General features: G+C 41.7%; 1 protein-coding gene across 4 annotated transcripts in view; it reads left to right on the top strand.

Moving 5' to 3' along the window:
- The window catches only part of STXBP6 (syntaxin binding protein 6), a 161,886-nt gene that overhangs the window by 113,408 nt on the left and 36,398 nt on the right, over nt 1-12,080 (top strand). For all 4 annotated transcript variants that reach the window (XM_068398397.1, XM_068398399.1, XM_068398396.1 and 1 more), the window contains 2 exons: nt 5,666-5,796; nt 7,591-7,756. In XM_068398397.1, coding sequence (XP_068254498.1) covers nt 5,666-5,796; nt 7,591-7,756 — 297 coding nt within the window. The remainder of the gene's footprint in view (nt 1-5,665; nt 5,797-7,590; nt 7,757-12,080) is intronic.

The following is a 12,080-nucleotide window of genomic DNA, read 5'->3' as shown; positions in this document are numbered from 1 at the left end:
GGATAGAATACCAGGTTGGAAGGGACCTCAAGGATCATTGAGTCCAACCTTTCCTGGCAAAAGCATGGTCTCGACGGGATGGACCAGCACCCTGTCCAGCTGTCTCTTAAAAGTGTCCAATGTTGGGGAATCCACCACTTCCCTGGGGAGATTATTCCAATCACAGAATCACAGAATCACAGAATGTTAGGGATTGGAAGGGACCTCGAAAGATCATCTAGTCCAATCCCCCTGCCAGGGCAGGATTGCCTAGACCATATCACACAGGAACGCGTCCAGGCGGGTTTTGAATGTCTCCAGAGAAGGAGACTCCACAACCTCTCTGGGCAGCCTGTTCCAGTGTTCAGTCACCCTCACCGTAAAGAAGTTTTTCCTCAAATTTAAGTGGAAGCTCCTGTGTTCCAGCTTGCACCCATTGCCCCTTGTCCTGTCAAGGGATGTCACTGAGAAGAGCCTGGCTCCATCCTCATGACACTTACCCTTTACATATTTATAAACATTAATGAGGTCACCCCTCAGTCTCCTCTTCTCCAAGCTAAAGAGACCCAGCTCCCTCAGCCTGTCCTCATAAGGGAGATGTTCCACTCCCTTAATCATCTTCGTGGCTCTGTGCTGGACTCTCTCTAGCAGTTCCCTGTCCTTCTTGAACTGAGGGGCCCAGAACTGGACACAATACTCCAGATGCGGCCTCACCAGGGCAGAGTAGAGGGGGAGGAGAACCTCTCTCGACCTACTAACCACACCCCTTCTAATACACCCCAGGATGCCATTGGCCTTCTTGGCCACAAGGGCACATTGCTGGCTCATGGTCATCCTGCTGTCCACTAGGACCCCCAGGTCCCTTTCCCCTACGCTGCTCTCCAACAGGTCTGCCCCCAACTTGTACTGGTACATGGGGTTGTTCTTGCCCAGATGCAGGACTCTACACTTGCCCTTGTTATATTTCATTAAATTTCTCCCCGCCCAACTCTCCAGCCTGTCCAGATCTCTCTGAATGGCTGCGCAGCCTTCCGTTGTGTCAGCCACTCCTCCCAGTTTGGTGTCATCAGCGAACTTACTGACAGTGCACTCTAATCCCTCATCCAAGTCATTAATGAATATATTGAATGAACTGGTCCCAGAACCGACCCTTGCGGGACTCCGCTAGACACAGACCTCCAACTGGACTCTGTCCCGCTGACCACTACTCTCTCTGGCTTCTTTCCTTCAGCCAGTTCACAATCCACCTCACTACCCGATCATCCAGACCATACTTCCCCAGTTTAGCTGCGAGGATGCTGTGGGAGACCATGTCAAACACTTTACTGAAATCGAGATAGACCACATCCACAGCTTTACCATCATCTATCCACCGGGTAACATCCTCATAAAAGGCTATCAAGTTGGTTGAGCATGATTTCCCGTTGGTGAAGCCATGCTGAGTGCCCCTAATGATCCTCTTATCCTCGATGTGCCTAGAGACAGCACCAAGAACAAGTTGCTCCATCACCTTTCCGGGGATGGAGGTGAGGCTGACCGGTCTATAGTTACCCGGGTCCTCCTTCTTGCCCTTTTTGAAGACTGGAGTGACATTCGCTTTCCTCCAGTCCTCAGGCACCTCTCCCGTTGCCCACGACTTAGCAAAGATGATGGAGAGTGGCCTAGCAATGACTTCCGCCAGCTCCATCAGCACCCGCGGGTGCATCCCATCAGGGCCCATGGATTTATGGACGTCCAGGTTGCTTAATTGGTCCCTGACCCAGCCCTCATCTACCAAGACAGATTCCTCCTCTATCCTGACTTCTTCTGGGGCCTCAGGGGTCCGGGGCTCCTCAGTACAGCCTCCAACAGTATAGACAGAGGCAAAGAAGGCATTCAGTAACTCCGCCTTCTTTTTATCCTCTGTCTCCAGGACCCCCACCTCATTCATCAGTGGGCCTACATTGCCTCTAGTGTTGGCTTTACCTGCAATGTATTTGAAGAAGCCCTTTCTGTTGTCCATGACCTCTCTTGCAAGGTTTAATTCCAAGGAGGCCTTAGCTTTCCTAGTTGCCTCCCTACATCCTCTGACAACAGACTTATATTCCTCCCAAGTGGCCAGCCCCTCCTTCCACGATCTGTACACCCTCTTCTTCCACTTGAGTTTGCCCAGCAGTTCCCTGTTCAACCATGCAGGTCTCCTGGTACCCTTCCTTGACTTCCTACCTGTTGGGATGCTCTGATCTTGAGCACGGAAGAAGCAGTCCTTGAATGCTAACCAACTATCTTGGGCCCCCTTACCTTCTCGTACCCTGTCCCATGGGATTTCCCCTAGCAATTGCTTGAAAAGGCCAAAGTTGGCCCTCCTGAAGTCCAGGGTTGTGATTCTGCTAGCTATTCTGTTCCTGCCACATGAGATCTTGAACTCTACCATCTCATGGTCACTACAACCAAGGCTGCCCTCAACCTTCACCTCTTCAACCAGACCCTCCTTGTTAGTGAGGATCAGATCCAGCAGCGCTCCTCTCCTAGTTGGCTCATCCACCATTTGCATCAGAAAGTTATCATCAACGCACTGGAGGAACCTCCTGGACTGGGGATGGCTGGCTGAGTAGGCCTCCCAGCAAATATCAGGGTAGTTGAAATCCCCCACAACAACCAGGCCCTGTAATTGCGAGACTGCTCTCAGCTGCCTGTAGAAGGCCTCATCACCGTCCTCATCCTGATCCGGTGGCCTGTAATAGACACCCACAACAGTATCACCCCTGCCAGCCTGCCCCTTAATTCGCACCCACAAACTCTCAACTCGCTCCTGATCCGCCCCTGGACAGAACTCAATACATTCTAGCTGCTCACTCACATAAAGAGCAACTCCACCACCTCTCCTTACTGGCCTGTCTTTCCTGAACAGGACATAGCCATCCATGACCACATTCCAGTCATGCGAGGCGTCCCACCAAGTCTCTGTAATTGCCACTAGATCATAGCCCCCCGACCGAACACGGATTTCTAACTCCTCCTGTTTATTCCCCATGCTGCGTGCATTGGTGTACAGGCATTTCAGGGAGCGAGCTGGGCACACCGATTTCACCCCAGGGGGATGGGAGGCCTCCTGGTCTACCTCAACACTAGAGCGTTGGCCCAGTGTTGCAAGCCCAGCTACTACCCCATCCCCCTTCGAATCTAGTTTAAAGCTCTCCAATGACTGAATGTTCTCATTATGAAAAATTTTCTTCTTGTGTCCAGTCCAATTCTCCCCAGCAGTAATTTGTACCCATTACCCCTCCTCTTTTCTGTGTGACCCCTTGTAAAAAGGGAGTCTCCATCTTCTTTGTAGCCACCCTTTAAATAGTAGAATGTGGTGATAAAGTCTCCCATAAGTCTTCTTTTCTCAAGGCTGAGCAAACCCACTTCTCTTAGCCTTTCCTCATATGGCAGACTTCCCAATCCTTTGATCATCTTTGTTGCCTTTCTCTGAACCCTCTCCAGCCTGTCCACATCTTTTTTGTATAGTGTGGATCAGAACTGAACATAGTATCCCAGGTGTAGCCTGACAAGCTCTGAGTAGAGTGGGATAATGACTTCTTTATCTCTGCTGGTGATGCCCTTGTTGATGCAACCCAGCATCCTGTTGGCTTTCTTTGCCGCTGCAGCACACTGTTCACTCATATTGAGCTGCTTTCCACCAGGACCCCCAGGTCCCTTTCCACAGAGCTGCTCTAAGCTGGGTAGATCCCAGCCTGTGCTGCACTCCTGGATTATGTTTTCCCAGGTGCAAGACCTTACACTTGTCCTTGTTGAACTTCATAAGGCTGTTGTTAGCCCACTCTTCCAGCCTATCCAGCTTATCCTGCAGAGTGGCTCTCCCTTCCAAAGTGTCCACTTTCCCACTTAGTTTGGTGTCATTGGCAAACTTCATCAGGGTACACTTGATCCCGTCATCGAGATCACTTTTGAAGATGTTGAACAGCGTTGGGCCCCATAGTGATCCCTGGGGCACCCCACTTGTGACAGGTTGCTGGTTTGAAAAGGAGGTGTTTACCAGCACCATTTGGGTGCAGCCTGTCAGCCAGTTCCTCACCCACCTCACAGAACACTTGTCTAGACCGTAATGCATCAGTTTCTCTAGGAGGCGGCTGTGTGAAATCATATTGAAAGCCCTGGAGAAATCCAGGTAGACAACGTCCACTGCTTGCCCCACAGCAGTCGAGCAGGTTGCTTTGTCGTAGAAGGCGATCAGGTTTGTCAAGCATGATTTGCCCTTGGTGAATCCATGCTGGCTTTTCCCAATCATGTGTTTCATTTGACTTGTGATAGCCCCCGGGAGGATTTGTTCCATAACTTTCCCAAGGATCAGTAAGACTGATGGGCCTATAATTTCCTGGATCTTCCTTTAAGCCCTTCTTGTAGATGGGGGTGACATTAGCCTTCTTCCGGTCTTCTGGAATGTCCCTTGATCTCCACGACTTCTCGAAGATTACGGAGAGCAGCCTCGCAATGATGTTAGCCAGCTCTCTCAACACCCTCGGGTGGATAACTTCTGGGCCCATCAATTTGTAGGGGTCAGGCTCCTGTAACAATTTACGTATCAGCTCTTCCATCACTGACAGCAGGTCTGTGTTTGCATCCACCTGGATGTTAAAAGTTATACTGATTAAAAGAAAATTTGTTTGTTTAGAGAAAAAGTCTAATACAGGAAGCCAGTTTTCCTGATGTTGAAAAGTTAGCTTTAATGTTTAAGTACTCTTTGAAAACCTGATGCTGAGTTAAGGATATACTAATTGGAGTGTTTTATATTGCTTTTTTTTTTTTCCCCAAAAAGCAGAGCAGTCTTGCATGACTGACTTTGTTTGTGGTTTTTAACATATATTTTGTTTATAACAAGTAAGATCATTCTCATTTATGGTCTCTTCTGGTTTTTTTTTTGCGGTACCTAGTATTTTGGGGGTAATCGAGCGATCTTTAGTTCTTTAATTCTTATAACTATATTTTTCAGTCTATTGTCTGATTTGGTGGGTTTAGTTTCTCAATGCAGTAAGGGCATATACTTATGTCTAACTGGAAACTGGAATTTGGAATTGAGTGTCATAGATGTTGCTGGTGTTATACAAGCGTGACCTACATGTGACATGTTGTGAAAAGACTGGAGAAACCTAAATTTTTTTCAATCAATCACCAAGATGAAAGTCAGTCTAAAGTTACAGGTTTTTTAAAACACGTGCATAAATGGACTTACACTTATATGCAGATGTCTTTTTCTTTTTTTTGTGTGTGTTCTCCTGTCTCAAATGACAAGAACAGAAGGAAACTAATAAGAGGCTGAGTATGAGAAACCTCAGCTAATTAGCCTGGGGAAAAGAGAACAGTAAGGTGATTGTAAGAATAAAGATGGAAAGACCTTTGGTTTAGTTCTGTTTTCTACAGGGTGTTGGCAATTCAAGCTGGTAATGGCTAAAATATTTCCAGTTTTAAGTAGTGTAATGTTTGTGTGGCATAATTCCATCATTCTGACAATGAGGAATGTGCTTTTCAGTATGTTATCCAGGAAAGGGAATGTGATCTACTGTCTGAATCAGTGACATGTATTTACTTTATGGGACATTATAGAAGATAGAGCAGCAAACCAGCTACTGATACAGTGAACTAAATGGCACGTTCCTGAAACATTAAGCCCATTTCAGTTATGTTTTTTCTTTTATGTGTTCAGTGACGAACAAGAAACCAGCTCAAGCATCTATTACGAAGGTGAAGCAATTTGAAGGCTCTACATCTTTTGTCAGGAGAACGCAGTGGATGCTCGAGCAGCTTCGCCAGGTCAATGGTATAGACCCTAATCGGGTGAGTTTGAACGGTTCTAGAAAATGAAAATTGAGCTCTTTTATAACTTATTCATGAATCAAGCATTCTTTCACTATTCAAAAGGCATCTGTAAAGATAAGATACAGGTTTAAGTGCAAATTCTCAAAAAAGAAATAACTGGGTGGAATATATGAAATAGATTTTAATGGGAAAGATGGGAGGAGGCCAAAGTGCATAGTCATATGGGGTTTTTTCTTCCTGTCTTTCCCTACTTTTTCCCTACTCTCTCTTCTTTGTAAAGAGAAAAATAAGAGCCTTGTTTGCCTTGTCTTCAGCTATAAGCCTCTTGGGGTCCATTTTGGCATGCAGCTGTGTTGTAAGATAGAGCAGTAAGTAGAAGCAAGGACAGGAGAGGTTACTGAGGTTCAAGTCTGTGAAATATTGTGAACCTTGCGTTTTTTCTAGGACACTCCTCTCCTCAGATCCTTCTGCATTTCTTATCTTTTTCTACAAAGGGTGGTGGTGGGACTTAGTTGCCAATGGCACTGAACGCTGATTTAAACCAAAAAAAAACCCCAAGAATAAAATAAACAAACCAACCGCCTACTAAATAGTTCTGGAATTATTCCTTTAATGTGGAATATACAGCCCACCGTGAGCTGTCTCAAGACAAAGTCGTACTAGTATGTAATAAGCTTATGAATACAAATCCTCAGTAGTAAAACAGCAGAATTAGAAGTTAGGAATGTGGCTCATACTATGTGATCACAAAGTGACTTACTGTGTTCATTGTACAGCAAAATATGTTTGTGACTAACCCCCTTGGTTTGTTGAAAGCTGTGCTCTGATCAGCCACCTAAGCATCTTAACAGTGGTGCGCCAAATTCTGTTACTGTCCAGTACAGGACTTGTACAAAAAAGAAGCCCTTTGGGCACTGCCTTATGAAGTGCAGGGGATGGAATTGTATTTTCTCCGGGTAAAGGGACAATGAAAATAGGAGCAATGACAAATAGATGAGGGATATGAGTTTTAGGCCCTTTCCCAGTATCTGCCATGCAGCTGTGTAAATGACAGGTACTTGAGATACTCTCAGATTGAAAGTCCTATGAAGTTCTTAAGCTTAGACATGTTCCTTTCAGACTTGTCTTCCTGTGAATTCCTAGTGTCATCGATTCAAAAAAGCGTTTACAAGATTAGATTACAAAATTATATTTAGCAAATATTGCTAAATATATAGCAATACTTCTTGCATAAAATCCATTTATTTTGGCAGTTGATGCATGGTATAGAGCTGGGCTTTGATTTGTTCTGAGAGTGCTCTTTTTTCACGTTATCCCGAGACCTATGCAACGCTTTATGATAATACGTTAAATACAATAACTAGGACTTGCTGTTTGTTTTCCTTCTTTGGTTGAGCATAGAGAGCAGAACCACAACTTCTATAATATAGTGTGAAAGTAGATTTTTGTGCTGAGAGGCACAAATCGTTTTGTAATATAGAAGACACAAGTAACTATATGTCTATAGATAACAAGGATTTCTTATGAGATTCCAACTTCTAACTTTTCAGTCTAAAGTATTTGTTTTCAAGTATTTTTGTCATAGCTGAATATTCCTCATTAAAAGTACCTGCAAGAAAAGGAACTTCCTGCCTGGTTTGGCTTTTTTTCATCCAAAAATATGCAAAGGAAAAATAATCCCAGGATGGTCTTGAGTTGCATGACCTTTCTGCTTTTTCCAACATAACACCTTTTAAAAAATAATAGCTCTATATCTTTCTCCAAATCACTTATAAAACTGGAATAATAGTAGTGTGGTTTTTTTTCTTTTAGGATTCCCCAGAATTTGATTTGCTATTTGAAAATGCTTTTGACCAATGGGTAGCAAGCACAGCTTCAGAAAAATGCACATTCTTTCAGGTTCTGCATCACACTTGTCAACGATACCTTACAGACAAGAAGCCAGAATTTATCAACTGCCAATCTAAAATTATGGGAGGTAAGTCAATCGAAGCTGGAGTACTTTGTGCAGTTGGACATGAAATGATTTTGCCCATGAGTTACTGTGTTCAAATGAGCTTGCAGCCTAATTACATCGTGAAATCATGGGTCTGAATATGCTAACTTCACAGTAGTAAACTTCTAGGCTTCAGCATTTCTCCGTCAAGCACCACTTCACACTCTTCTACTCTCTTTGCTTCCCTAGTCTTCAGATCTAGACGCAACATCCCCTACCCACCTTGTGAGAAGTTGTTCTCCTCCCTCTTTTTAGCAACCTTGATTTATATTTGTCTCTCTACTTTTGTTCATACAGAAACATTTCTGGGTGGCCTGAAATATTTCCTGCTAAAAGTCTGTTCTGCATTGCCATTTCCTCACAAGCCATCCCTTTCCTCTAAAACACCAAAGGTAAACTTGAGGAAGGGAGAAATCATCTCCAGTTTGGTGCTTACATTTTGGCTACTGACACTGAGGTTATGGCCATAAGTCAGAACTATTCTGTCAGTCATTTTTTTCTTTTAGTGTCTTCTCAAAAGAAGAAAAAAGGCACAAAATTCATTGTAAACTTCCTCTCTCTTTTTTTCCCCTTCCACATTAATAGGATGCCCTTTGTTTTCTTTTTGATATGGTGGGGGAGGAGGGAGGAGCAGTTTCTGCACTGATGGGAGAAGATATCATCTACAATTTTTCCATTTCATATGGAAGAAATCTCATATCAAGCCTTTGTTTGTCATCTGTTTGCTAATGATGCTCACTTCTATCCTTCCTGCTAATAAGTCAGTATTAATAAACCACCACATAGTTCAGCCTCTGAAATTATTTTATTCTCATAAGCTTGACCTGTCCAAAATTGAGTTCCTGATTCAACTGACCCAAATATTAACCTTTATGCTAAACAAGTGTGAAGTGAGCTTCATAAACTTCTGCTTGACTTATACTTCTGTTAACACACACTAGACCCTACCATGTCCCATGAAGCATACCCACATTCTCTCTGTTACAACTTCATAGCTAAAATGGGCTTGTTCAGCCATCCTCTGATACCAGATGGTGACTGTTTTCATATTCTTTGCCTGTCATTCTGACTGTACAGGCGCAGTCTGTGTGTGTACACACACAGTACAGACTCTGGATGTGGTACAGGGCCAGGGACTAATAAATCTCCTCATGAATACAGTGTTTCTTGTGTTCTTCACACTGTCAACTTTTTCCTCACATTGGGTTACAGACTCCCTGTGGATAAGTTAAAATTTGACAGAAACTAAAGTAACTGAAACCCAAGTAACAGTTGACCCTAAATTCCTGTGACTTTCTGTGTGTCAGGCTCACTGAGCAATGGGAAGTCTACCAAAATTAAAAAAAAAAAAGTCCTCATTAGCAAATAACCAGTATCAATAATTATAAAAGGCAATGCAATCATATTATTGGAAGTCGTCTTGTAATATGTGAGGTGCAATAGTCTGTTTAAATGTCTGCTTTTTCTTTCAATATTCAGGTTGATATTCTTAATGCAACACTAAGTTTTCTACAGAAATACTGTATCTATACTATAATTGCAAGCTTTATTGATGTATTCATGCATACAGATAAATTCTTATTCAGTTCCAAAAACATTGTTCTAGCACCCATGCTGGTATTTCTTGAAAATATAGATAATTAATTATGAAAAAATAGATAAAATTAGCTTTTCAAACTACATTTTTTAGTTGTGAAACGTTATTTTTTCTGCTGTGTTGTTTAGCTTTTTTTCCTCATGTTCTAGTATACGTGGGAATATATTTCACTAATCTTTCCATCATCTTCAAAAGCTTTTGAATTACTTTATATTTAAATGAATTTATCTAGTGGGGCCATGCTTCCTCTACTGACTAAAAATAAATAAAGAACTGTCGTAGCAGCTTTGAAATGTCTCCCAATTAAAGGCAGGTCTCCTTGATAATATACAATACTGTGAAGTTAGTTCAGTCACTGGGTTATGTTAGTTGGTCTGTTACTTTGAGGCAAATGGAGTAATTAAGTGACCAGAAGCAGCACCATTCATTGACTTTAGAAGCTGTTCTGTGAGTAGGTAGTTGGCAGGCTCAGAGACTGAGGAGATACCTGCAGTTCTGATAGTTCTCATTTGAAGCCCAGGGATCAACCAACTGTGTGTCAAAACCCATTTAGTCTGAAACCTGCAATATAAGAGTTTTTTATGGAAAATACAGTGAAATGTGTTGTCGATATCAAATTCATCCTGATTGGAAAAAGTAAGGTCCAGCTGTAGCTGAGCAAACCAAAGAACATATACCTGAGGATATGCCTTGAAATTAATTAAATTCAGTTCAGAATTTGCAACTTGTTTTTTTTGTTGTTGTTCTTTTGTTGGGGTATTTTGCTAATTAGCCAAAGCAGTATATTCAAATCATTCTTAAACTTTAGTGCAGTCAGATTTCGATGAAGCATGTAACTTCATCCCCCTTACCAAGGTAGCATTTATGTTTTAAGTTATATTCTTTTGAACTTTCTGAGGAATGTGAAAAGTAATATTCTTTTTTGATGGTTATTTTAACTTCTAACACCCTACAAGATTTTTTTAAATAAATTATTAGAATGCATATATTCATACACCTACATGCTTATGTATGGAATGATACAGATATGCACATCATATATATAATGTGTATCTTCAAAAACAAAAAAAATGCCACCAAAGAACACTTCCTCTCAAGTGGAACTGAAGATGAAAGAACCTGAAGGGCTTGTTTACAAGCTTATTTGTCTTATTGAGCCTTATTCCTTCCTAAAGGGTAGGAGTGAAGAAACTGAAATTCATGCTGCTCCTGTTTCTGCAGGAAGTGCTTAGGAGCTTCGCCGTAAGTAAATATGGGTGTCCCTGTGGAACTGCAGATCCTCTTCATTGCCTTCCTGTTTCTGCCTCCCCCCACGTGTACACATTTGCCTCTACAGGCCAGAGCGCTGTCTCTGATTCTTCTCCAGAACCATTTTTTGCTTTGTTTTCATTTGAGTATCATGTAAGGATATAGTATGTAGATTTAAATAGTCTAGACCATTTTCTGTAACTTGATTAATGACTTCAGTAATTACAGTGATAGTGAGAACTGATTAAAGGTGTGGGTACTAATTCTGAGAATTAAGAACAAATACAAATTTAGAAAGACTAAGAAAATTCCTCCCACTAGTATCTTGTACTAAATATTTCAAGTTTGTCTTTTGTTTAGGATTTAGAAGAATGTCTCCATAGCTTACATGCGTTCTGGATGTTATTTTGGAGAGGAAGGGAAAGGCAAGCATTTCGGGGTAGAGGGTTTTTTGACTGAGGTAGGAAATATCCTCCACTTTTGTATCTTTCTAACATGCGGTTTCTGATACTGGAAGAATATGTCATGTTAATTGTTTTTCAGTGGCAAAGTTAATCGGATTGTATTGCTTTTATGTCAGTAATGTAAAAAACAAAGTTGGAGACGAATGGTGTGCAGAAATTTTGTCATCTACAGGTTGTGTTCGTTAGAACAACTTAATTATTGATGTAACACTAGGCTGACACTGAGGATGAATTTGACTTTCATTTCTGGATAGAACCCTGTGATACAGCTTTTGAAGCTCTTCAAAGATTAGTTCTGGGCCTATAAGAATAAACAGTTGCTGCCACCTTTGGATACATGTTAGAAATGCATAATCCTTGGAAAGGAGCAAGACCTCAGGTTGAACGAAGATGATGATCATGCGATTTTTCTTTGTTTCAAGCTTTATCCTACCTATATGCTTTGGTTTTAACAGTCATGCTGAATTAATTAAAATATTCTTAGAAGCCCAAAGTAATGACATCTTGGCCTCTGTAACCTTTTCTCTAGAGCAACTGGCAGGTGTTATTAATGGAACATTCTTTTTCTCCTCCAAGAATTATTTTGCTAGTGTGAGAATGGTAATGAGTACTTCTTTTTTCATATGCTATTGACTCAGCTTACCACATTTGAGACTTGGTAAGCATATAGTGGTGTTTACCATACTGTGCAAGATTAATGACTGACTAAAGGAGATGAATGAAAACTTACTGTTAGGAATTAGGATGGGAAGAAAGATGATTGCTCCCTTCCCTCCTGTCAAGCACTTAGTAGTTGTTGGTTTCGATTCTTACATGATAGCCATTGAAAAAAGTGCCTAATTGAACATATTATTCTTACAGACTTTCACTTGTAAATTAGTTCTGATGCAAATGAATTTGACCAAAAAAAAAAAAAAAAAAAGAAAAATATGAAGTATCTACCATGTTATTTTGGTAATGTTTTGCAGTTTGGAAACTACTGATCATATGAATCTTA

This window comes from Nyctibius grandis, chromosome 4 (genome assembly GCF_013368605.1).
Source record: "Nyctibius grandis isolate bNycGra1 chromosome 4, bNycGra1.pri, whole genome shotgun sequence".
In the NCBI taxonomy this organism is placed as follows: domain Eukaryota; kingdom Metazoa; phylum Chordata; class Aves; order Nyctibiiformes; family Nyctibiidae; genus Nyctibius; species Nyctibius grandis.
The sequence above is the reverse complement of the archived record's forward strand: the minus strand, read 5'-3'. Positions and strand labels throughout refer to the sequence as shown.